Here is a 25,315-nt window from a genome sequence, read left to right on the forward strand (position 1 = left end):
TCTCACACTGCTCTGTCAGTGTCAGTGGAGTCTGATTATAATCTCAGTTAATCACTAATCAAGATCACAGTCCAGTCAGTCCAGCCTGGAGTGTCTCATACGGCTCTGTCAGTGTCAATGAGTCTGATTATAATCTCATATCAAAACCATTAACGTCAGTGGAATTTTGAACAGAAGCCCGAAGAGCTGTTGAAACTAAAACTTCTCCCCACTTACTAAAAATAAATTAAAAACACAGTACATATCAGTATAAATAAGTGTCCCCCCCCCCCCATCACCCCCAAAATTCGTTCATGCCTCCCCTTCGTCTTTCTTACCTCCTCCAAGCGCCCTTCACTGCTCTCCGACCCCTGACCTTCAGGGCGTCCCTGGGGCTGGCCCCCAGCAACTTCGGTAACCTCGGAGTCTGGACGTCCCTCAGACTCCATCACTGAGCCAGTGGACTCAGACATCGCACCCTGCTTTATCTCCCTGAGAGAGAGAGAAGGGTTAATACAGACACACTGACTGGACACTCCAGTCCATTAACACTGCACTGAGAGAGAGGGGTTCATACAGACACACTGACTGGACACTCCAGTACATTAACACTGCCCTGAGAGAGAGGGGTTCATACAGACACACTGACTGACTGGACACTCCAGTACATTAACACTGCACTGAGAGAGAGGGGTTCATACAGACACACTGACTGACTGGACACTCCAGTACATTAACACTGCACTAAGAGAGAGGGGTTCATACAGACACACTGACTGACTGGACACTCCAGTACATTAACACTGCACTGAGAGAGAGGGGTTCATACAGACACACTGACTGACTGGACACTCCAGTACATTAACACTGCACTGAGAGAGAGGGGTTCATACAGACACACTGACTGACTGGACACTCCAGTCCATTAACACTGCACTGAGAGAGAGGGGTTCATACAGACACACTGACTGACTGGACACTCCAGTCCATTAACACTGCACTGAAAGAGAGGGGTTCATACAGACACACTGACTGACTGGACACTCCAATCCATTAACACTGCACTGAGAGAGAGGGGTTCATACAGACACACTGACTGACTGGACACTCCAGTACATTAACACTGCACTGAGAGAGAGGGGTTCATACAGACACACTGACTGACTGGACACTCCAGTACATTAACACTGCACTGAGAGAGAGGGGTTCATACAGACACACTGACTGGACACTCCAGTACATTAACACTGCACTGAGAGAGAGGGGTTCATACAGACACACTGACTGGACACTCCAGTACATTAACACTGCACTGAGAGAGAGGGGTGATAATGCTGCCTGGCTCCTGCAGGAGAAGTGTTCTAAGACTGAAGAGGAAGGAGAGAGTTAAGAGCACTGCTAGTCTGGACAGCGCAACGCAGACACAGCGCAGAGCCTGTAGCTGACGGGCAGCGAGCAGCTGGCTCTGGACACAGCAGGGGGAGAGCCGAGCGCAGGAGGGGTGCGAGGAGGCACCCCTCTATCCTCAGAGAACCCCTATCCCCCCCCCCCACTCTGGTGGGGCCAGGGCCGGAGCCAGAGTCCGGTGTCCGCCTCGTCAGAGGATCTCTCTGAACGCCAGAGTCTCCAGCCCCCCACCTCCCGATCGCACTCCAGCCTTGGGCCGAGCCTGGGGCAGGACTCTTAACGAGCTCGTTACCGGCTTCACTACAGCTCTGCCAGCTCCTTGAGACGGAGAGACTGAGGCGGAGGAGGGCCACAAAGGAGAAGAGTGAGGAGAGGGGAGCACAGGAGAAGAGAGGAGAAGCGGGGGCAAGAGAGGAGCAGAGGAGAAGAGGGGAGAGGAGCAGAGGAGAAGCGGGGGCAAGAGAGGAGAGAGAGGAGGAGCGGGGGAAAAGAAAGGGGAGAGAGGAGCGGGGGGGGGAGCAGAGAGAGGGCAGAGGAGGCAAAGAGGGGGCAAGAGGAGAGAAGAGAGGAGTGGAGGAGAAGAGGGGCAAGAGGGGAGAGAGGCAGAGGAAAGAGACTGAGAAGAGACAGGAGAAAGGCAGAGTAAACGGAGAGAGAGAAAGGTAGAGAAGAGGGGGAGGGGAAGAGAGGCAGAGAGGAGGGGGAGGGGGGGCAGAGAAAGCAGCAGAGGGGAGAGGAGAAAGAAGAAGGGCTGAGGGGAGAGGCAGAGGAGAAAGGAGAAAGAGGCAGAGGAGAAAGGAGAAGGGCTGAGGGGAGAGAGAGAGGGAGAGGAGAAAGAGGCAGAGGGGAAAGAGGGAGAAAGAAGAGAGGGGCAGGGAGAGGCAGAGAGGAGAAAGGGGCAGAGAGAGGGAGAGGCAGAGAGGGAGAGGAGAAAGGAGAAAGAGGGAGAGAGGAGAAAGGAGAAGGGCTGAGGGGAAAGAGAGGGAGAGGAGAAATAGGGAGAAAGGAGAGAGGGGCAGGGAGAGGGAGAGGAGAAAGAGGCTGAGAGAGGGAGAGGAGGAAGGAGAAAGAGGCTGAGAGAGGGAGAGGAGGAAGGAGAAAGAGGCTGAGAGAGGGAGAGGAGGAAGGAGAAAGAGGCAGAGGGGAGAGGAGAGGCCAAGAGAGGAGAAAGGAGAAAGGGGAAAGGTCGAGAGAGGGAGAGGAGAAAGGAGAAAGAGGCCAAGGAGAAAGGGGAAAGAGGCAGAAGGGAGAGGAGAAAGGGGAAAGAGGCCAAGAGAGGGAGAGGAGAGGCAGAAAGGAGAAAGAGGCAGAGGAGAAAGGGGAAAGGCCGAGAGAGGGAGAGGAGAAAGGAGAAAGAGGCAGAGGAGAAAGGAGAAAGAGGCAGAGGCCGAGAGAGGAGAAAGGAGAAAGAGGCAGAGGCCGAGAGAGGAGAAAGGAGAAAGAGGCAGAGGCCGAGAGAGGAGAAAGGAGAAAGGGGAAAGGCCGAGAGAGGAGAAAGGAGAAAGGGGAAAGGCCGAGAGAGGAGAAAGAGGCAGAGGCCGAGAGAGGAGAAAGGAGAAAGAGGCCGAGAGAGGAGAAAGGAGAAAGAGGCCGAGAGAGGAGAAAGGAGAAAGAGGCCGAGAGAGGAGAAAGGAGAAAGAGGCCGAGAGAGGGAGAGGAGAGGCAGAGAGGAGAAAGGGGAAAGGCAGAGGAGAAAGAGGCAGAGTGGGGGAGAGGAGAAAGGAGAAAGAGGCCGAGAAAGGGAGAGGAGAAAGGAGCAGAGAAGGGGAGAGAAGAATGAGGAGAGAGGCAGAGGCAGAGGCAGTAGGGAAGAGCAGAGGGTGAAGGCGAGATCTGAGAGACTGAGTGTGGCAGGGCTGTACCACACCGACAGCCCCAGCGCTTCCCTCACGGCCACAGCAGCAGCGAAAGCGGGGATCTCTCCCAAGAAAAAAGACGATTCCCCCCCCCTCTCACACCCCACTCCTCCTCCAAGGTCCTAAGTCGGCGTTTTTCAGACGCGTGAGGACCGGTTCCACGCCACCGCAAACACCGACACGGCGAGCCGCAGTTCCACACGAGCACCGGCGATCGGTGATCACGTCTCCCCCCGCCGCCACCTCCTCCTCCCCCCTCTCCCCATTCACACACTGCGCGTCCAGGCAGACCCCGGCCGGCCCGGCCCGGCAAGGCCTCCGCGGCCCGGCATGATCGCAGGAGCGCCGGAAGAAAGGCAGACGCGGCCGCGGACCGAGGAGAGGAGAGGCGAGCCGAGCCGATGCGATGCGCTGCTCCCTCGCCCCTCTCCCTCCCTCGCCCCCCTACCTCGCCTCGCTTACCCGCTTTTGTTGGTTTCGGACAGCATATTTCCCGGCCCGCACCCCGAGCCTACTTCCCCGGCCCGGTTCGGGAGTCCCTGCGGCGGCGGCCCGCGGTGTGGCTGTGCGGCTCTGGCGGGAGGAGGACGCGTTTCGACTGCGGCTTTTCTGCGCTGCGCTGCGTTGCTCTCAGAGCGCCCGAACACGCACGGCGGCCATGTTGGATTAAACCCGAGGACTGAGCGAGAGCGAGAGGGAGGGCGAGGACCCCGTCTCCTCCACAGCCACACCGGTCGGGGCTGGCCGCGCAGAACGCCTGACGGCAATTGAGAGGGTCAAACGAGCTTGTTAAGACCAGGATCACGCTCCCCCCCACAAAATTGACAATTTCCTGCTTCATAAATACGGGTTTTACTTTAGCTTTTAATTCGGCTGTACTAAAAATACTATGTTACGTTTCACACAATTCTACTGCACTCGAAATCAACCACTACCACGCTTGTAATTTTCCTGCAGGCCTTTTTATTACTATAACTATTATTCAACGGCTTTTGTAACTAGTCGCCCTGGTAATTGATTTATCGAAAAGCCTAAGGTATACTAATGTGGGCTGATTATTAAAGTGGAGATCGTTGGTAGCTTCACGTCTGTGATCATTATTATATATATGTGATCATTATTATTAACCTTTTTAATGCTGTAATTATTGGTTCTGGTCACTCCCGAGAGGTGAAGCACTTGGAAAAGCAGAGACAGAAAATCCCAGAAACTGAGCTTCATTCACCTCTGGTTTCAAATGTGTGTCTCCTTCTCCGAGTGCTAAAGTTACCAAGTCCTATTAATAACCCTGATATAGATCACCTTCACACACCACTACTCTCACACACAACTGTCTGACACACACACACTCACAACTGTCTGACAGAGACCTGCAGACACACACACAACTGTCTGACAGAGACCTGCAGAGAGACACACAGCTACACACACACAACTGTCTGACAGAGACCTGCAGAGAGACACACAACTGTCTGACAGAGACCTCCAGAGACACACAGCTACACACACACACAACTGTCTAACAGAGACCTGCAGAGACACACCTGCTACACGCACATACAACTGTCTGACAGAGCTACAGAGAGACAAACTGCTACACACACAACTGTCTGACAAAGACCTACAGACACACACAACTGTCTGACAGAGATCTGCAGAGACACACAGCCACACACACACAGTCTGACAGAGTCCTGCAGACACACACTGCTGTCTGACGGAGACACACACACAACTGTCTGACAGAGACCTGCAGAGACACACAGCTACACACACAAATGTCTGACAGAGACCCACACAGCCACACATACAGAACAGTCTGACACAGACCTGCAGAAACACACGCTGCTACACGCACACACAACTGTCTGACAGAGCTACAGAGAGACAAACCGCTACACACAGACAACTATCTGATACAGACCTCCAGACACACACGTCTGACAAAGACCGCAGACACACACACAATTGTCTGACAGAGACCTGCAGAGACACACACAACTGTCTGACAAGACACACACAAAACTGTCTGACAAGAGACCTGCAGAGAGAGAAACTGCAACACGCAAACACAAATGTCTGACAGAGACCCACACTGCCACACATACAGAACAGTCTGACACAGACCTACAGACACACACAACTGTCCCACACAGGTCTGCATGCACATTCTGAACTAGGTAAGTGCCCAGAGAGTGATCTACAACCCCACACTATTATTGAGCCTGCCTCTCAATAATAACACTACAGTGTGTGATCTCCTGTCACAGCCTGAGGAACAGACAGTGAGCCTGTCTCTCAATAATAATAATACAGTGTGTGATCTCCTGTCACAGCCTGAGGAACAGACAGTGAGCCTGTCTCTCAATAATAATAATACAGTGTGTGATCTCCTGTCACAGCCTGAGGAACAGACAGTGAGCCTGTCTCTCAATAAAAATAATACAGTGTGTGATATCCTGTCACAACCTGAGGAACAGGCAGTGAGCCTGTCTCTCAATAATAATAATAATAATAATAATAATAATAATAATAATACAGTGTGTGATCTCCTGTCACAGCCTAAGGAACAGGCAGAGAGCCTGTCTTAATAATAATAATACAGTGTGTAATCTACTGTCACAGCCTAAGGAACAGGCAGAGAGCCTGTCTTAATAATAATAATACAGTGTGTGATCTCCTGTCACAGCTTAAGGAACAGACAGTGAGCCTGTCTCTCAATAATAATAATACAGTGTGTGATCTCCTGTCACAGCCTGAGGAACAGACAGTGAGCCTGTCTCTCAATAATAATAATACAGTGTGTGATCTCCTGTCACAGCCTAAGGAACAGACAGTGAGCCTTTCTCTCAATAATAATAATACAGTGTGTGATCTCCTGTCACAGCCTGAGGAACAGGCAGTGAGCCTGTCTCTCAATAATAATAATACAGTGTGTGATCTCCTGTCACAGCCTGAGGAACAGACAGTGAGCCTGTCTCTCAATAATAATACAGTGTGTGATCTCCTGTCACAGCCTGAGGAACAGACAGTGAGCCTGTCTCTCAATAATAATAATAATAATACAGTGTGTGATCTCCTGTCACACCCTGAGGAACAGACAGTGAGCCTGTCTCTCAATAATAATAATACAGTGTGTGATCTCCTGTCACAGCCTGAGGAACAGACAGTGAGCCTGTCTCTCAATAATAATAATACAGTGTGTGATCTCCTGTCACAGCCTGAGGAACAGACAGTGAGCCTGTCTCTCAATAATAATAATACAGTGTGTGATCTCCTGTCACAGCCTGAGGAACAGACAGTGAGCCTGTCTCTCAATAATAATAATACAGTGTGTGATCTCCTGTCACAGCCTGAGGAACAGACAGTGAGCCTGTCTCTCAATAATAATAATACAGTGTGTGATCTCCTGTCACAGCCTGAGGAACAGACAGTGAGCCTGTCTCTCAATAATAATAATACAGTGTGTGATCTCCTGTCACAGCCTGAGGAACAGACAGTGAGCCTGTCTCTCAATAATAATAATACAGTGTGTGATCTCCTGTCACAGCCTGAGGAACAGACAGTGAGCCTGTCTCTCAATAATGCTCTATAGATGTAGGTAGTATGGGGGAGAGAGAGAAGAGAGTGCGAGGGAGAGGGGAGAGAAGGGAGAGGGTTGGAAGAGTCCTGACTGGGATGATGGGACGGGAGGACCCCTGCGTCCAGACTGGCCGGGACAGAGCGCACAGCGATCCTGCAGGCAGGCTGATCAGAAACGGGGAGTTCTCAGGACACGCCACGGACAGGCGGAGCAAGCAGCACCGGGGGAAAAGGGACACAGCCACTCTCACTGGCTGCGGGTCAGAGGTCACCTGGGACGACGCGCCAGTACAAACGGCCGAGCATCACCGTGGACGACGGAAAGAATCGGAGTAACGAGACACCGGGAAGCAAGTGATCCCCCCCCACCATGAGGAAACAGAAATCAAGAGGTTGTCGGGTCTCTCTCCCTGTCCTCCTTCTTTCCTCTCTGGACACCCCTCTCTCTTTCTCCTCCTGCTTTCTCTCTCTCTCTCCTCTCTGGACACCCCTCTCTCTTTCTCCTCCTGCTTTCTCTCTCCCCCCTCTCTGGACACCCCTCTCTCTTTCTCCTCCTGTTTTCTCTCTCTCTCCCCTCTCTGGACACCCCTCTCTCTCCCTCCTCCAGCTTTCTCTCTCTCCCCTCTCTGGACACCCCTCTCTCTTTCTCCTCCTGTTTTCTCTCTCTCTCCCCTCTCTGGACACCCCTCTCTCCCTCCTCCAGCTTTCTCTCTCTCCCCTCTCTGGACACCCCTCTCTCTCCCTCCTCCAGCTTTCTCTCTCTCCCCTCTCTGGACACCCCTCTCTCCCTCCTCCAGCTTTCTCTCTCTCCCCTCTCTGGACACCCCTCTCTCTCCCTCCTCCAGCTTTCTCTCTCTCCCCTCTCTGGACACCCCTCTCTCTCCCTCCTCCAGCTTTCTCTCTCTCCCCTCTCTGGACACCCCTCTCTCTCCCTCCTCCAGCTTTCTCTCTCTCCCCTCTCTGGACACCCCTCTCTCCCTCCTCCAGCTTTCTCTCTCTCCCCTCTCTGGACACCCCTCTCTCTCCCTCCTCCAGCTTTCTCTCTCTCCCCTCTCTGGACACCCCTCTCTCTCCCTCCTCCAGCTTTCTCTCTCTCCCCTCTCTGGACACCCCTCTCTCTCCCTCCTCCAGCTTTCTCTCTCTCCCCTCTCTGGACACCCCTCTCTCTCCCTCCTCCAGCTTTCTCTCTCTCCCCTCTCTGGACACCCCTCTCTCTCCCTCCTCCAGCTTTCTCTCTCTCCCCTCTCTGGACACCCCTCTCTCTCCCTCCTCCAGCTTTCTCTCTCTCCCCTCTCTGGACACCCCTCTCTCTCCCTCCTCCAGCTTTCTCTCTCTCCCCTCTCTGGACACCCCTCTCTCTCCTCTCTCCATGAGTTCGACAGCGACTTTTTTTTTTCTTTCACAGCGACTCTGTAGGCCAGTCGTTGAGATGATCCACATCAGGAATGAAATGATGTTTTCGCAGCAGGAGTGACAACAAGCCCCCTGCACTCCAGGTGCAAGTGTGAGTGTCTGAGGAGGACAGTCCAGGTCAGCGTGTGTTTGTGTGTGTGAGTGAGTGTGAGGAGGACAGTCCAGGTCAGTGTGTGTGTGTGTGAGTGAGTGAGTGAGTGTAAGGAGGACAGTCTAGGTCACTGCTTGTGTGAGTGAGTGAGTGTGAGGAGGACAGTCCAGGTCACCGCGTGTGTGAGTGAGTGTGAGGAGGACAGTCCAGGTCAGTGTATGTGTGTGTGAGTGAGTGAGTGTGAGGAGGACAGTCTAGGTCACTGCTTGTGTGAGTGAGTGAGTGTGAGGAGGACAGTCCAGGTCACCGCGTGTGTGAGTGAGTGTGAGGAGGACAGTCCAGGTCAGTGTATGTGTGTGTATGTGTGTGTGAGTGAGTGAGTGAGTGTGAGGAGGACAGTCTAGGTCACTGCTTGTGTGAGTGAGTGAGTGTGAGGAGGACAGTCCAGGTCACCGCGTGTGTGAGTGAGTGTGAGGAGGACAGTCCAGGTCAGTGTATGTGTGTGTGAGTGAGTGAGTGAGTGTGAGGAGGACAGTCTAGGTCACTGCTTGTGTGAGTGAGTGAGTGTGAGGAGGACAGTCCAGGTCACCGCGTGTGTGAGTGAGTGTGAGGAGGACAGTCCAGGTCAGTGTATGTGTGTGTATGTGTGTGTGAGTGAGTGAGTGAGTGTGAGGAGGACAGTCTAGGTCACTGCTTGTGTGAGTGAGTGAGTGTGAGGAGGACAGTCCAGGTCACCGCGTGTGTGAGTGAGTGTGAGGAGGACAGTCCAGGTCAGTGTATGTGTGTGTATGTGTGTGTGAGTGAGTGAGTGAGTGTGAGGAGGACAGTCTAGGTCACTGCTTGTGTGAGTGAGTGAGTGTGAGGAGGACAGTCCAGGTCACCGCGTGTGTGAGTGAGTGTGAGGAGGACAGTCCAGGTCAGTGTGAGTGAGTGAGTGAGTGAGTGAGTGAGTGAGTGAGTGAGTGAGTGTGAGGAGGACAGTCCAGGTCAGTTTGTGTGAGTGAGTGAGTGAGTGTGAGGAGGACAGTCCAGGTCAGTGTGTGTGAGTGAGTGAGAGTGTGTGAGGAGGACAGTCCAGGTCAGTGTATGTGAGTGAGTGAGAGTGTGTGAGGAGGACAGTCTAGGTCAGTGTATGAGTGAGTGAGTGAGTGAGAGGAGGACAGTCCAGGTCAGTGTGTGTGTGTGTGTGTGTGTGTGTGTGTGTGTGTGTGTGTGTGAGAGAGTGAGTGAGTGTGTGAGAGAGTGAGTGAGAGAGTGAGTGTGTGAGAGAGTGAGTGAGTGAGTGTGTGAGAGAGTGAGAGAGTGTGTGTGTGTGTGAGTGAGTGAGTGTGTGTGTGTGAGTGAGAGTGAGTGAGTGTGTGTGTGAGAGAGTGAGTGAGTGAGTGTGTGTGAGAGAGTGAGTGAGTGTGTGTGAGAGAGTGAGTGTGTGTGTGTGTGTGAGAGTGAGTGAGTGAGAGTGTGAGTGAGTGAGTGAGTGTGAGGAGGACAGTCCAGTTCACTGCGTGTGTGCGTGTGTTGATGCACACGTGTGGCCCCACACTCACCCGCCAGGGTGGCTCCTGCTGTCTCCCGTCTCCCCCTGCCCCTCGTGGCTGGGCGGCCCGTCCTCGCCAGGGCACGGCTTCTGTGCAGAGGAGCAGCGAGACGAACACGTCAGACGCCCCGCACGCGCATATGACACACACCCTGTCCCGGGAGCCATGACGAAGGGCGCCGAGCACCCCGCCTGCGTCCCCAGCCAGACGGTCACGGCCCAGGGCCACAGCCCCTCCTCCCCGCCGCGTCTCCGGGAGGGACTGCAGCCCTGGGGCGCACACTGCCCCGCAAACAAGGGTCTCTGCTGGAAAAGACGCCCAGCCCCCCACCGCTGACTCGGGAAGGAGTCTGGACCACCTGTCCGAGGAGGCCGTGCTGCTAACCTTGCTGTGGGTCTCATCTTCATCTTCCTCGTCCTCATCCCTCTCTCCTCTCCTCTTTCGGCAAGAGGGGGTGGGGGCTTCTGGGGAGCCCTCAGGCTGACAGAAAGCTCCGCTGTCCCGGGACAGGGAGTCCCCCTGAGCACTGACAGACTGGGGAAGAGAAGAGGGGTTAATACACACTGACTGGACACTCCAGTACATTAACACTGCACTGAGAGAGAGGGGTTCATACAGACACACTGACTGACTGGACACTCCAGTACATTAACACTGCACTGAGAGAGAGGGGTTCATACAGACACACTGACTGGACACTCCAGTACATTAACACTGCACTGAGAGAGAGGGGTTCATACAGACACACTGACTGGACACTCCAGTACATTAACACTGCACTGAGAGAGAGGGGTTCATACAGACACACTGACTGGACACTCCAGTACATTAACACTGCTCTGAGAGAGAGGGGTTCATACAGACACACTGACTGACTGGACACTCCAGTACATTAACACTGCACTGAGAGAGAGGGGTTCATACAGACACACTGACTGACTGGACACTCCAGTACATTAACACTGCATTTTAGTGTCTGGTGTCTTTGTGCTCTGGGTGTTCAGAAACCCTTGTGTGAGAACAGAGACGGAGAGATCAGTGTGATCGTGGCCGTCTGAGGTGAAATGAGAGACTGTGGGCTGGGAGAGATGTGTGATCTTCCCAGCCCCGCCGTGTCCTCTGAAGCGGACTCTGGACACGTTCTGCAAGAGACTCAGCAGAGCTGCGTTTCCTTCCTCTCTTCTCTCTGCAGCAGGGAGCAAACCTGTAACCTGCTCCTACGTGAAGGACTTTCCCCACGATCACAGCACTGTGCTCAAGTCCTGACGTGTTTCTGAGACGCCAGCGCCTGACGGCTGATTGTGGGAAGTCCCCTGTGACAGACGCAGACGGAGACGGAGACACAGACACAGAGACGGAGACGCAGACACAGAGACGCAGACGCAGACGCAGACGGAGACACAGACACAGAGAGACAGAGAGACACAGAGACACAGAGTCAGACACAGAGTCAGACACAGAGTCAGACACAGAGTCAGACACAGAGTCAGAGTCAGAGTCAGACACAGAGTCAGACACAGAGTCAGAGACAGAGACAGAGACACAGAGACGCAGACACAGAGACGCAGACACAGACAGCGGGGGGGGGGAGTGGCTGTCTTACCCTCCTGCCGCTGGACGCGGAGCCGGACTTGCCCCGGGAGGACGAGGAGGAGCCGGAGGAGCGGGAGGAGGAGGAGGCCGAGTCCGAGTCCGAGGAAGAGGAGTCGCTGGAGGGGGAGGACGCTCTCTCCTTCTCCCCCTGCCCCGGCTCCTCGGGGGGCGGCGAGGGGGGCAGCTCGGGCGCGGGCGCGGGGGCGGGAGGCGGGGTGCCGGCCCGCTCCGCCGCCCGCTCGCCGTCCTCGGCGCTCTCCCGCGGGGCCTGCTGGGGCGGCTCGGGCCCTGCCAGCGGGGCCGTCCTCGCCTGCGCCTGCTCCGGCGCGGGGCCTGCGGGGGCCGGCGGGTCTTCCTCGCGCCCGTCTGCCCCCTGGGGCCCCTGGGTGTGCGGGGCCCCGGGGGAGTCTGCGCCGGGGGGCTCGGGCTTCGGGGGGCCGTCGGAGAAGGTGCGCGGCCGCTTGAGGCCGGGAGCGCAGGCCGAGGGGCCGGAGGCGGGCGGCGTCTCCCGGAAGAGGCGGAACTTCTTGGGGGGGGGCTGCGGGGCCGCGGGCGGGGGCCGGGCCTGGGCCTGGCTGGCGCTCGGGGCCGCGTCCGACTCCAGCGGGGGGTCCGGTCTGGGGGGTGGGGGTCCCGGCGGCTCCGCCTCCTTCACCCCCTCCGTCTCGGGGCTGGTGTCGGCGGGAGGGGCCGCCCCCCCGGGCTCTGTCCCGGGGCCCTCGCTGGGCTGGGGCGCCGCGGCCGCCACGGGCTCGGGCTGGGGCTCAGGCTGGGGCTGGGGCCGCGGCTCCTCCCCCTCGCCGGCCCGCGCCTCGTCGGCAGCGGCGGGGGGCGCGGGCGCTGGCGTGTCTCCCGGGATTCCCGGCTCCGCCGGGGCGCAGGGGGGCGAGCCTCCTGCAGCGCCCCCGTCCTGCTCCTGCTCCTGCTGGTCCTGGGGCGCCCCGCACGCCTCCCGGCTGGCCTCCGCGGGGGTGTCGGGCGCGCTGACGTCGTCGGGCGGCGTGTCGGGCTGGGCCACGGCTCCGGCCGGGGGGCCCGCGGGCTCCTCGCTCGCCCGCCGGGCGTCTCCCGGCGCGGGGCTGCGGCTCCCGCTCCCCGCCCGCGCGCGGGGCCCCGACGCGCCCGGGTCCTCGTCCTCCTCCTCGCCGGCGCTGGCGCTGGCGGGGGCGCCCTTGCCCCCGCCCCCGAAGGCGCCCTCGGACTCCATCTTGCGGGCCAGCAGGGCGAGCGGGCCGGGCTGGCGGTCCCGGCGCGGCTCGGGGCTGCTGGAGCCGCTGCTGGAGCCGCTGTCCTGCCGCCGCAGGGCCGGGGGGGAGCCGCCGCCCCCGCCCGCCCCGGCCCCCGCGCCCCCCGGCTCCTCCAGGCTGGGGGGGCTCTGCTTGGGGGTGTCGGGCAGCGGGAAGGACAGCTCGGGGGGGGGCGAGGGGGGCGGCGTGGGCTGGCGGTGCTGCGGCGGCGGGCGGGAGCGCTGCGCCCGCTCTCTGGGGGGAGGGGCGGGCGGCTCCCTCCGGCCCCTCGCGCGGCGGCGGCTGGCCCGCGCCTTCCTCCTGCCGCCCGCGCCCTCGTCTCCCTCCTCTTCCTCCTCCTTGTCGTCGTCTTCTGCTTCTTCTTCTTCTTCTTCTTCATCCTCCGCGCTCTCCTCCCTGTCGCCGTCCTCGGCGCGGGAGGCGGGAGACGGCGCCGGCGGCGGCTGGGCCTGGCGCTCGGCCTCCCCTCCTTCCTCGCGGGGCGCCTCTGCGGGGGGCTCCCCGATCACGCGGACCGACAGCGAGGCCACGGCGCGGGGGGGCTCCGGGGGGGTGGCCGCGGGCGGCTCCTCGCGGCTCTGCCGGGTGGACGAGCGCCGCCGCCGGCCGCCGGGCTCCCCCCTGGCGCTCTCGGCGGGGGCGGGGGCCGCGTCCGCGCGGGGGGAGGGCTGGGAGCGGCCCGGGTCGGGGGGCGCGGCGCTGGGGGCGGGGCTGTCCCTCGCCGGCGGGCGGGCCGCCTTGCGGGCGCTGGAGCGCGAGGGGGTCTGCGGCGGGGGCGCGCAGGGCGGCGCCAGGGCCTCCCGCTCCCCGGCTCCTGCGTCCGGCTCCTCTTCTTCCTCCTCCTGCTGCTCCTCCTCCTCCCCGCCCGCCGCCTTGGCCTCCTCCTCCTCCTCGGTCACGGCCCCGGGCCGGGCGGTCGGGGTGGAGCGCGCCGGGCCGGGGCGTCTGCGGGTGTCCCGCTGCGAGGACGGAGAGGGGCGCGCGCGCCTCCTGCGAGGGGGCTCCGCCGCCACAGACACCTCCTGTGAGAGGGGAGAGAGGGAGGGAGAGAGGAGAGGAGAGGGAGGGAGGGAGAGGGAGAGAGAGAGAGGGGGAGAGAGAGAGGGGGAGAGAGGGGGGGAGAGGAGAGAGAGGGGAGAGAGAGGAGAGGGAGGGAGGGGAGAGAGAGAGGGGAGAGAGAGAGGGGAGAGAGAGGGAGGGAGGGAGAGGGGAGAGAGAGGGGAGAGAGAATCAGCACCAATGAGGCCTCTCACACCGCAGTAACAGTCAGCTGCACACTGGTGAAACCTCCTGTTTGCACCACAACACGGAGGAAAACGCCAGGCGTGCGGTTCAGCGCGAGGCGACAGGGCGGCCTGCGAGGAGAAGCGGCCCCGTGACACTGCAAACAAGCAGGCTGGGGCCCCGGCGGAAGTACTGCCTCTCCACCTCCGGACCCTCTCCGACGACAAACCGACGACTGCTCACCACGCTGGAGCACTTCCGTCGTGAAATACCTGCCGCTCACGAGCTCGCTCATCACAGTCCACCAGTCCTCGCGGAGACCAGCGAGCGGGAAGAGCGAGTTCGCGACACCGCCGACCAACGTTGCCACGGAGATTTAGTAACGGGCCGTTTCCCTGCGAGGCGCACGCAGCGACCGGAAGAGACGAGCGCTTTAACTGCCGCTCGTGTTTGGATTAAAAACCGACACCGGACTCAAGCGGACCCGGTGTTTCTGCGTTTCGCGGGCCAGTATTTTCACAGAGCGGCCGCCGGGATTGCACAGGAGCCCTGACGGCAGCCACAGAGCGGGCTCTATGATCCGCAGACCTGTGCGGGGAAGGAGGCCGCGGAGAGCTCGCAGGCGCACGGGCCGCTCCGATGGGAAGGGCCTGCAGGACGTTGCGCCGGGCCCTGGCAGCTGACGTCAAGTCCCATCACCCAGTAAGCTGACCTTTCATTTCAGCTGTGCTGGCTTGTTTCCTAGTTACGTTGTCGTGCATCAGTCAGTCAGTGTTTTGAATGAATCAAATGAATCAAAACGAAATTCAAAAAATGATTACGATATCTTGACGTGTTTTAAAGAGAACTCCTACTGTTTCCCACTGTAATTAATTGTGCCAGTTACGAGTTTTTTTCAGCGTCCGAGTACCACGAAAAAGGTCCATTTCCTCACGCAACTTTACATTGACCAAAATGCCGAAGAGGACTGTGGCACTGCGTCTGCAAACTGCGGGAAAAGTGAGTGCAAATTATAAAAAATACTACAAATTTAAAACGCCACTTGGGAGAAATTGGCTGGTTGATCGCAAACAAGACAGATGTGCCTAGGTGTTCCCTTTTTTAAGATATATCCACAAAACAAACCGGGACAGATCCAGTTTTTAGCAGCGCTAAACTTCGTCTACGGAAACCTGTGCGGTAAAGTCCGTTTTTCACAGTAGTCCGCGATGATTCAGCGTTCGGGGAAATGATCCCCGGTGAAGACGACGCTGCTCTGCCCGAGGCAGTGAAGACGAGAGGGGATGACCTGTCGGGCTCGAGCTCACACCGAGATGAGCGTGGTCACACGAGGTTCACCGTCTGCACGTTGTCTTTCTGTCCGTCACGGGTACAATTCCAGGCCTGAGGCCGCAGGTGCTGTGTGTGGTGCCCTGGGGCTTCTACCAATACTAATAATATCCTGACACCTCTATAGCGCCTTTCTGGACCCTCCACCCCTCTCCCGGCGCTGTCCAGTACTGGGGACCCCCTCCACCCCAGCTCTCAGTGGGGAGGAGAGCAGAGTGATGAGGCCAGTTCAGAGAGGGGGGTGATCAGGAGGCCATGACTGGTAAAGACCAGGGGGAGTCTGTCCAGGACACTGGGGTCACACCCCTACTCTTTCTGAGAGACACCCTGGGGTCTTGACTGACCACAGAGAGGCAGGACCTCAGTTTTACGTCTCATCTGAAGGACGGCGCCTGTTTACAGTCTAGTGTCCCCGTCACTGTGTTGGGGCGTTAGGACCCACACAGCCCGCAGGGTGAGCGCCCCCTACTGGCCCCACTAACACCTCTCCCAGGAGTCTCCCACCCAGGTACTGGCCAGGCTCACACTGCTGAGCTCCAGTGGGCTATCAGTAAGCAGCAGGGGGATACGTCTGTAAATAATAATAATAATAATAATAATAATAATAATAATTGCTTACACTTATATAGCGCTTTTCTGGACACTCCAGTCAAAGAGCTTTACAGGTAATGGGGATCCCCTCCACCACCACCAGTGTGCAGCCCCACGTGGCCACCAGTTAGCTTCATGTGACACTACAGTACAGTTATTGATAAACACCAGTGAATGTAATTAAATAATAATTTAATTCTTCTTTAATTTAATAGAATTCAATTAATTATAGTCCCTCAAATATGCAGTTAACATATCTTCCACTACTCTTCCATTTCCAGACATCAACCTATCCATCAGCCAGCCCCGACTCTGGACTTCGGTCTATTACAAACCCAGGGGTTCACACAGCTCCCGTCACCCCAAACACACTAAAAACTCTCCCCCTCTTCACAGTTCACAGGCTACGACAGCTCTGCCGCACCTACATCCATTTCCAGAACCAGGCCCTCGGAATGTGCCCCTGTTCCACCAACAGGGGGCACCCCAGCAGTGTGGCCGACAGGGCCCTCATCCGAGCCACGAACACCCCCCGGGCCATCCCCTCGATCAGGAGCTCCCGCCGTAACGACCCCCTTCCTTCGGCGCTTCCCCACCACCCCGACACCCTCTCGGTCCCCAGGGCCGTTAACCACCACTTTCCCATCCTACAGGACGATCCCTCCACTGGGGCCCTCTTATCCGAACGCCCCATCCTCTCACATCGCCGACCAGCTCATCTACTGCACATCGCCTTCTTGTCCACAGCTCCCTCCACGGCCCACACCAGGCACCTTCCCCTGCAGCAGAGCTCGCTGCATCACCTGCAAGTACATCTCCCACCACACTCATTCAAGGCCCCTCGCGACAACTCCGGATCACCCAGATGGCATCCTGTACCTCCAGCAACCTTATTTACTGTGTCTCTTGCGGTAAATGCCCAGCCATCTACACTGGAGAAACGGGAAGGAGACCGCTTCAGAGGACACGGCGGGGCTGGGAAGATTAAAGATCTCTCCCAGCCCACAGTCTCTCATTTCACCTCAGACGGCCACGATCACACTGATCTCTCCGTCTCTGTTCTCACACAAGGGTTTCTGAACTCCCAGAGCACAGAGACACCAGAAACTAGAACGATCCTGAAACTGGGTCCACACCTTTCCCCTCCTCTCTCACGACAGACTCGTTTCCTCCTCATCCTCTGTCCTCACCCCTCTCTCCACCCCCCGAGTCCTCCTCTCTCACGACAGACTCCTCTCCTCCTCATCCTCTGTCCTCACCCCTCTCTCCACTCCCCCCGAGTCCTCCTCTCTCACGACAGACTCCTCTCCTCCTCATCCTCTGTCCTCACCCCTCTCTCCACTCCCCCCCGAGTCCTCCTCTCTCACGACAGACTCCTCTCCTCCTCATCCTCTGTCCTCACCCCTCTCTCCACTCCCCCCCGAGTCCTCCTCTCTCACGACAGACTCCTCTCCTCCTCATCCTCTGTCCTCACCCCTCTCTCCACTCCCCCCGAGTCCTCCTCTCTCACGACAGACTCGTTTCCTCCTCATCCTCTGTCCTCACCCCTCTCTCCACTCCCCCCCGAGTCCTCCTCTCTCGCGACAGACTCCTCTCCTCCTCATTCTCTGTCCTCACCCCTCTCTCCACTCCCCCCCGAGTCCTCCTCTCTCACGACAGACTCCTCTCCTCCTCATCCTCTGTCCTCACCCCTCTCTCCACTCCCCCCGAGTCCTCCTCTCTCACGACAGACTCCTCTCCTCCTCATCCTCTGTCCTCACCCCTCTCTCCACTCCCCCCCGAGTCCTCCTCTCTCACGACAGACTCCTCTCCTCCTCATCCTCTGTCCTCACCCCTCTCTCCACTCCCCCCGAGTCCTCCTCTCTCACGACAGACTCCTCTCCTCCTCATCCTCTGTCCTCACCCCTCTCTCCACTCCCCCCGAGTCCTCCTCTCTCACGACAGACTCCTCTCCTCCTCATCCTCTGTCCTCACCCCTCTCTCCACTCCCCCCGAGTCCTCCTCTCTCACGACAGACTCCTCTCCTCCTCATCCTCTGTCCTCACCCCTCTCTCCACTCCCCCCCGAGTCCTCCTCTCTCACGACAGACTCCTCTCCTCCTCATCCTCTGTCCTCACCCCTCTCTCCACTCCCCCCCGAGTCCTCCTCTCTCACGACAGACTCCTCTCCTCCTCATCCTCTGTCCTCACCCCTCTCTCCACTCCCCCCCGAGTCCTCCTCTCTCACGACAGACTCCTCTCCTCCTCATCCTCTGTCCTCACCCCTCTCTCCACTCCCCCCCCGAGTCCTCCTCTCTCACGACACACTCCTCTCCTCCTCATCCTCTGTCCTCACCCCTCTCTCCACTCCCCCCCGAGTCCTCCTCTCTCACGACAGACTCGTTTCCTCCTCATCCTCTGTCCTCACCCCTCTCTCCACTCCCCCCCGAGTCCTCCTCTCTCACGACACACTCCTCTCCTCCTCATCCTCTGTCCTCACCCCTCTCTCCACTCCCCCCCGAGTCCTCCTCTCTCACGACAGACTCGTTTCCTCCTCATCCTCTGTCCTCACCCCTCTCTCCACTCCCCCCCGAGTCCTCCTCTCTCACGACAGACTCGTTTCCTCCTCATCCTCTGTCCTCACCCCTCTCTCCACCCCCCCCGAGTCCTCCTCTCTCACGACAGACTCGTTTCCTCCTCATCCTCTGTCCTCACCCCTCTCTCCACTCCCCCCGAGTCCTCCTCTCTCACGACAGACTCCTCTCCTCCTCATCCTCTGTCCTCACCCCTCTCTCCACTCCCCCCCGAGTCCTCCTCTCTCACGACAGACTCCTCTCCTCCTCATCCTCTGTCCTCACCCCTCTCTCCACTCCCCCCGAGTCCTCCTCTCTCACGACAGACTCCTCTCCTCCTCATCCTCTGTCCTCACCCCTCTCTCCACTCCCCCCGAGTCCTCCTCTCTCACGACACACTCCTCTCCTCCTCATCCTCTGTCCTCACCCCTCTCTCCACTCCCCCCCGAGTCCTCCTCTCTCACGACAGACTCGTTTCCTCCTCATCCTCTGTCCTCACCCCTCTCTCCACCCCCCCGAGTCCTCCTCTCTCACGACAGACTCGTTTCCTCCTCATCCTCTGTCCTCACCCCTCTCTCCACTCCCCCCCGAGTCCTCCTCTCTCACGACAGACTCCTCTCCTCCTCATCCTCTGTCCTCACCCCTCTCTCCACTCCCCCCCCCCGAGTCCTCCTCTCTCACGACAGACTCCTCTCCTCCTCATCCTCTGTCCTCACCCCTCTCTCCACTCCCCCCGAGTCCTCCTCTCTCACGACAGACTCCTCTCCTCCTCATCCTCTGTCCTCACCCCTCTCTCCACTCCCCCCCGAGTCCTCCTCTCTCACGACACACTCCTCTCCTCCTCATCCTCTGTCCTCACCCCTCTCTCCACTCCCCCCGAGTCCTCCTCTCTCACGACAGACTCGTTTCCTCCTCATCCTCTGTCCTCACCCCTCTCTCCACTCCCCCTCCCCGAGTCCTCCTCTCTCACGACAGACTCGTTTCCTCCTCATCCTCTGTCCTCACCCCTCTCTCCACTCCCCCCTGAGTCCTCCTCTCTCACGACAGACTCGTGTCCTCCTCATCCTCTGTCCTCACCCCTCTCTCCACTCCCCCCCGAGTCCTCCTCTCTCACGACAGACTCGTTTCCTCCTCATCCTCTGTCCTCACCCCTCTCTCCACTCCCCCCCCCGAGTCCTCCTCTCTCACGACAGACTCCTCTCCTCCTCATCCTCTGTCCTCACCCCTCTCTCCACTCCCCCCGAGTCCTCCTCTCTCACGACAGACTCGTTTCCTCCTCATCCTCTGTCCTCACCCCTCTCTCCACTCCCCCCCGAGTCCTCCTCTCACGACAGACTCGTTTCCTCCTCATCCTCTGTCCTCACCCCTCTCTCCACTCCCCCCCGAGTCCTCCTCTCTCACGACAGACTCCTCTCCTCCTCATCCTCTGTCCTCACCCCTCTCTCCACTCCCCCCCGTCCTCCTCTCTCACGACAGACTCCTCTCCTCCTCATCCTCTGTCCTCACCCCTCTCTCCACTCCCCCCCGAGTCCTCCTCTCTCACGACAGACTCCTCTCCTCCTCATCCTCTGTCCTCACCCCTCTCTCCACTCCCCCCGAGTCCTCCTCTCTCACGACAGACTCGTTTCCTCCTCATCCTCTGTCCTCACCCCTCTCTCCACTCCCCCCCGAGTCCTCCTCTCTCACGACAGACTCCTCTCCTCCTCATCCTCTGTCCTCACCCCTCTCTCCACTCCCCCCCGAGTCCTCCTCTCTCACGACAGACTCCTCTCCTCCTCATCCTCTGTCCTCACCCCTCTCTCCACTCCCCCCCGAGTCCTCCTCTCTCACGACAGACTCCTCTCCTCCTCATCCTCTGTCCTCACCCCTCTCTCCACTCCCCCTCCCCGAGTCCTCCTCTCTCCCGTGCTGGAGAATCTCTGCTGCCTGCCCTGTCTCTCTCACACCTGAAGAAGGCTCCACAGCCAAAACGTTGTTTTCTCTCGCTCTTCTGTTTGCAGCAGGAATAAACCTCCTACTTGCTCCTTTGCAGCCTGCGCCTGTTGACCCAGCTCCCCACCTGAACTAATTAAAGAATATATATATATACAGCTTGTCCTAGCTGGTTTCAATATTTTTGAAGTCATTCCCCTTCAGTTATTGCAAATTCAGTTCTGGCTGGGGTCTCTACTGAATACATCTCGAATAATGTCACAGTAAAGGGGGAATAAAAGTTGACTTTGTAAAAAATAACTTAGAAAAACTTACATAAACATACAGCATTATTATTAACAGTGCTAAGAGAGATTTTCTTACTAGAAAAGATTCCCTCTGTATCTCTGTACAAGGTTATTTATTAATTAACCTTTATTGCACAATGACTTCTTGTATGTGATACTTGACCTCTCTGGGGGTGAATCTACTACTTTTTGATAGAATCTTACCAAATATATTCTTAGAGTGAGAAGTAAAGTTCCTAGCCTGTTTTAAGCAGTTTCTTCTTAAATGTGGTAAGTTAAATGAGACCACACAAACATGAGCCAATCCAATTAGAAAAGCCTGAACTTTTCTTAACTGAATTAAAAATGACTCAACTTGGTATTTCAAGACTACAGGAAAAAACAAATAAGTTTTTTTTTTAAATAAAATAAAGATAAAAACCGTTACACATCTCAAACAAATAATTGAAAACATGACAATGTCACAAACGAATTCTATTCTAATTCACGAAAAGCAAAATGACCGTTTTTTCTATTATCAGTCCGATGTAAACGGGTGATTACAAAGTGACGTTTTCGTGGACTTGACAGACTATGACTAAAGCAAAAATCGGTGACTAAATTTACGCTTTCAAGGGGAAAACCCGTGTAATAAAAATGACACAAGGCAGAAGAAATGGACAAAAAGCCACATCTGTCCTGGCTACAATCTCCAACACTCCAGCTCATTTAAATGTGTCAGCAAACTTTATTTTAGTTATAATGAAGCTGCCTCTGCATACAAGTTTTTTTCTCAAAGAAATCGTGACTTACACCTACCAAACTGATGACTTTAAGAGCCGCTGTATGCACCTCTTGCTATTTAGGTTATTCAGAAATTTTTTATTCAATTATAAAGTCAGTTTGTAATTTTGTGAGTCAGTATTACTATAACCAGGGCTGAACAAGTTTTATTTACAAATAAATGCTTTCTCTGCAGCATGTCATGGTCTTTGGAAAAAAATAACATTAAAAGCACTGGTATATCGGTCATTTAATGAAAACCAAACAAAAAAAAAACATTTTTTAAAGAAAACTAACTGGAAACTGAACTGACGTGAAATATCAAAAACTGAACCTCTACTGTACACTCCAGTACATTAACACTGCACTGAGAGAGGGGTTCATACAGACACACTGACTGGACACTCCAGTACATTAACACTGCACTGAGAGAGAGGGGTTCATACAGACACACTGACTGACTGGACACTCCAGTACATTAACACTGCACTGAGAGAGAGGGGTTCATACAGACACACTGACTGACTGGACACTCCAGTACATTAACACTGCACTGAGAGAGGGGTTCATACAGACACACTGACTGGACACTCCAGTACATTAACACTGCACTGAGAGAGAGGGGTTCATACAGACACACTGACTGACTGGACACTCCAGTACATTAACACTGCACTGAGAGAGAGGGGTTCATACAGACACACTGACTGACTGGACACTCCAGTACATTAACACTGCACTGAGAGAGAGGGGTTCATACAGACACACTGACTGACTGGACACTCCAGTACATTAACACTGCACTGAGAGAGAGGGGTTCATACAGACACACTGACTGACTGGACACTCCAGTACATTAACACTGCACTGAGAGAGGGGTTCATACAGACACACTGACTGGACACTCCAGTACATTAACACTGCACTGAGAGAGAGGGGTTCATACAGACACACTGACTGACTGGACACTCCAGTACATTAACACTGCACTGAGAGAGAGGGGTTCATACAGACACACTGACTGACTGGACACTCCAGTACATTAACACTGCACTGAGAGAGAGGGGTTCATACAGACACACTGACTGACTGGACACTCCAGTACATTAACACTGCACTGAGAGAGAGGGGTTCATACAGACACACTGACTGACTGGACACTCCAGTACATTAACACTGCACTGAGAGAGAGGGGTTCATACAGACTCACTGACTGGACACTCCAGTACATTAACACTGCACTGAGAGAGAGGGGTTCATACAGACACACTGACTGGACACTCCAGTACATTAACACTGCACTGAGAGAGAGGGGTTCATACAGACACACTGACTGACTGGACACTCCAGTACATTAACACTGCACTGAGAGAGGTACAGGAGTTTATACAGTTCCACTCTAACCTGGTCCTGTGGACAGGAAGTGCTGTCGTAACCTTCTGAATGGTCATCTTCGTCCGGCCCTGCTGGGCTGTCTGTCTCTAGAAAATGACATGAATAGACACACATTAACATGGACCATCGGTCCACACACTCAACACACTGACACATGCTCACTCCACACAAGGGTGTCAGGCTGTTAAATACATTCACACTAAAGTCAGTCCAGTCCAGCCTGGAGAGTCTCACACTGCTCTGTCAGTGTCAGTGGATTCTGATTATAATCTCAGTTAATCACTAATCAAGATCTCAGTCCAGTCAGTCCAGTCCAGCCTGGAGAGTCTCACACTGCTCTGTCAGTGTCAGTGGAGTCTGATTATAATCTCAGTGAATCACTAATCAAGATCACAGTCCAGTCAGTCCAGTCCAGTCTGGAGAGTCTCACACTGCTCTGTCAGTGTCAGTGGAGTCTGATTATAATCTCAGTTAATCACTAATCAAGATCACAGTCCAGTCAGTCCAGTCCAGCCTGGAGAGTCTCACACTGCTCTGTCAGTGTCGGTGGAGTCTGATTATAATCTCAGTGAATCACTAATCAAGATCACAGTCCAGTCAGTCCAGTCCAGCCTGGAGAGTCTCACACTGCTCTGTCAGTGTCAGTGGAGTCTGATTATAGAGCCAGCCGCACAGTCGCGCTCGGGGAGAGGGCAGCCCGTCGCACAGTCGCGCTCGGGGAGAGGGCAGCCCGTCGCACAGTCGCGCTCGGGGAGAGGGCAGCCCGTCGCACAGTCGCGCTCGGGGAGAGGGCAGCCCGTCGCACAGCCGCGCTCGGGGAGAGGGCAGCCCGTCGCACAGCCGCGCTCGGGGAGAGGGCAGCCCGTCGCACAGTCGCGCTCGGGGCGAGGGCAGCCAGCCGCACAGTCGCGCTCGGGGCGAGGGCAGCCAGCCGCACAGTCGCGCTCGGGGAGAGGGCAGCCCGTCGCACAGTCGCGCTCGGGGAGAGGGCAGCCAGTCGCACAGTCGCGCTCGGGGCGAGGGCAGCCAGCCGCACAGTCGCGCTCGGGGAGAGGGCAGCCAGTCGCACAGTCGCGCTCGGGGCGAGGGCAGCCCGTCGCACAGTCGCGCTCGGGGCGAGGGCAGCCCGTCGCACAGTCGCGCTCGGGGCGAGGGCAGCCCGTCGCACAGTCGCGCTCGGGGCGAGGGCAGCCCGTCGCACAGTCGCGCTCGGGGAGAGGGCAGCCCGTCGCACAGTCGCGCTCGGGGCGGGGGCAGCCCGTCGCACAGTCGCGCTCGGGGCGGGGGCAGCCCGTCGCACAGTCGCGCTCGGGGCGGGGGCAGTGAGTCATGCAGGAGCGAAACTAGCAAAGTGGAGTACGCAGAACAAGGAAAGAAAAGCAGTGCATTACACAGGAAAGAGGGGTAATGTGGAGGACAGGGGAGGACGACAGGGACGGCAGAAATCCTTACCCTCGGCCTCAGCAGCTTCTCGGGCCTCTCTCTCCAGGCGCTGTCTCAGGAGCTCCTGCTGCTTCGCCAGGTACTGCTTGATAAAACTGTTCTGACTCATCTCCTCCCCTATCTGAGAGACACACAGCGATTACCACCGAGATGCAGACTGAACACAGAGCATCATTACAGACACGGGTAACCAGAAACACAGCCGTCTGCTCCCAGAGCAACAGGCGGACACGGGTAACCAGAAACACAGCCGTCTGCTCCCAGAGCAACAGGCGGACACGGGTAACCAGAAACACAGCCGTCTGCTCCCAGAGCAACAGGCGGACACGGGTAACCAGAAACACAGCCGTCTGCTCCCAGAGCAACAGGCGGACACGGGTAACCAGAAACACAGCCGTCTGCTCCCAGAGCAACAGGCGGACACGGGTAACCAGAAACACAGCCGTCTGCTCCCAGAGCAACAGGCGGACACGGGTAACCAGAAACACAGCCGTCTGCTCCCAGAGCAACAGGCGGACACGGGTAACCAGAAACACAGCCGTCTGCTCCCAGAGCAACAGGCGGACACGGGTAACCAGAAACACAGCCGTCTGCTCCCAGAGCAACAGGCGGACACGGGTAACCAGAAACACACCTGGTCTGCTCCCAGAGCAACAGGCGGACACGGGTAACCAGAAACACACCTGGTCTGCTCCCAGAGCAACAGGCGGACACGGGTAACCAGAAACACACCTGGTCTGCTCCCAGAGCAACAGGCGGACACGGGTAACCAGAAACACACCTGGTCTGCTCCCAGAGCAACAGGCGGACACGGGTAACCAGAAACACACCTAGTCTGCTCCCAGAGCAACAGGCGGACACGGGTAACCAGAAACACAGGCATCTGCTCCTAGAGCAACAGGCGGACACGGGTAACCAGAAACACACCTGGTCTGCTCCCAGAGCAACAGGCGGACACGGGTAACCAGAAACACACCTGGTCTGCTCCCAGAGCAACAGGCGGACACGGGTAACCAGAAACAGTGTCTGCACAGCACATCTACACCAAGTGTGGAAAAGTGTCCACCAAATCCGTCTGTCTCAGCATGTCTGTATAGC

The 25,315-nt window shown here is 56.8% G+C and overlaps 1 protein-coding gene across 2 annotated transcripts in view; it reads right to left on the reverse strand.

The window, feature by feature from the left end:
* Positions 1-25,315, reverse strand: part of acin1b (apoptotic chromatin condensation inducer 1b) — a 45,493-nt gene that overhangs the window by 16,801 nt on the left and 3,377 nt on the right. For both annotated transcript variants that reach the window (XM_088634273.1, XM_088634272.1), the window contains exons 3-8: positions 24,227-24,338; positions 22,784-22,860; positions 11,467-13,725; positions 10,248-10,397; positions 9,873-9,952; positions 318-471 (exon numbers count right to left, since the gene is read on the reverse strand). In XM_088634273.1, the coding sequence (XP_088490399.1) occupies positions 318-471; positions 9,873-9,952; positions 10,248-10,397; positions 11,467-13,725; positions 22,784-22,860; positions 24,227-24,338 (2,832 nt within the window). The remainder of the gene's footprint in view (positions 1-317; positions 472-9,872; positions 9,953-10,247; positions 10,398-11,466; positions 13,726-22,783; positions 22,861-24,226; positions 24,339-25,315) is intronic.

This window comes from Lepisosteus platostomus, chromosome 6 (assembly GCF_059453375.1).
Source record: "Lepisosteus platostomus isolate fLepPlt1 chromosome 6, fLepPlt1.hap1, whole genome shotgun sequence".
In the NCBI taxonomy this organism is placed as follows: Eukaryota; Metazoa; Chordata; class Actinopteri; order Semionotiformes; family Lepisosteidae; genus Lepisosteus; species Lepisosteus platostomus.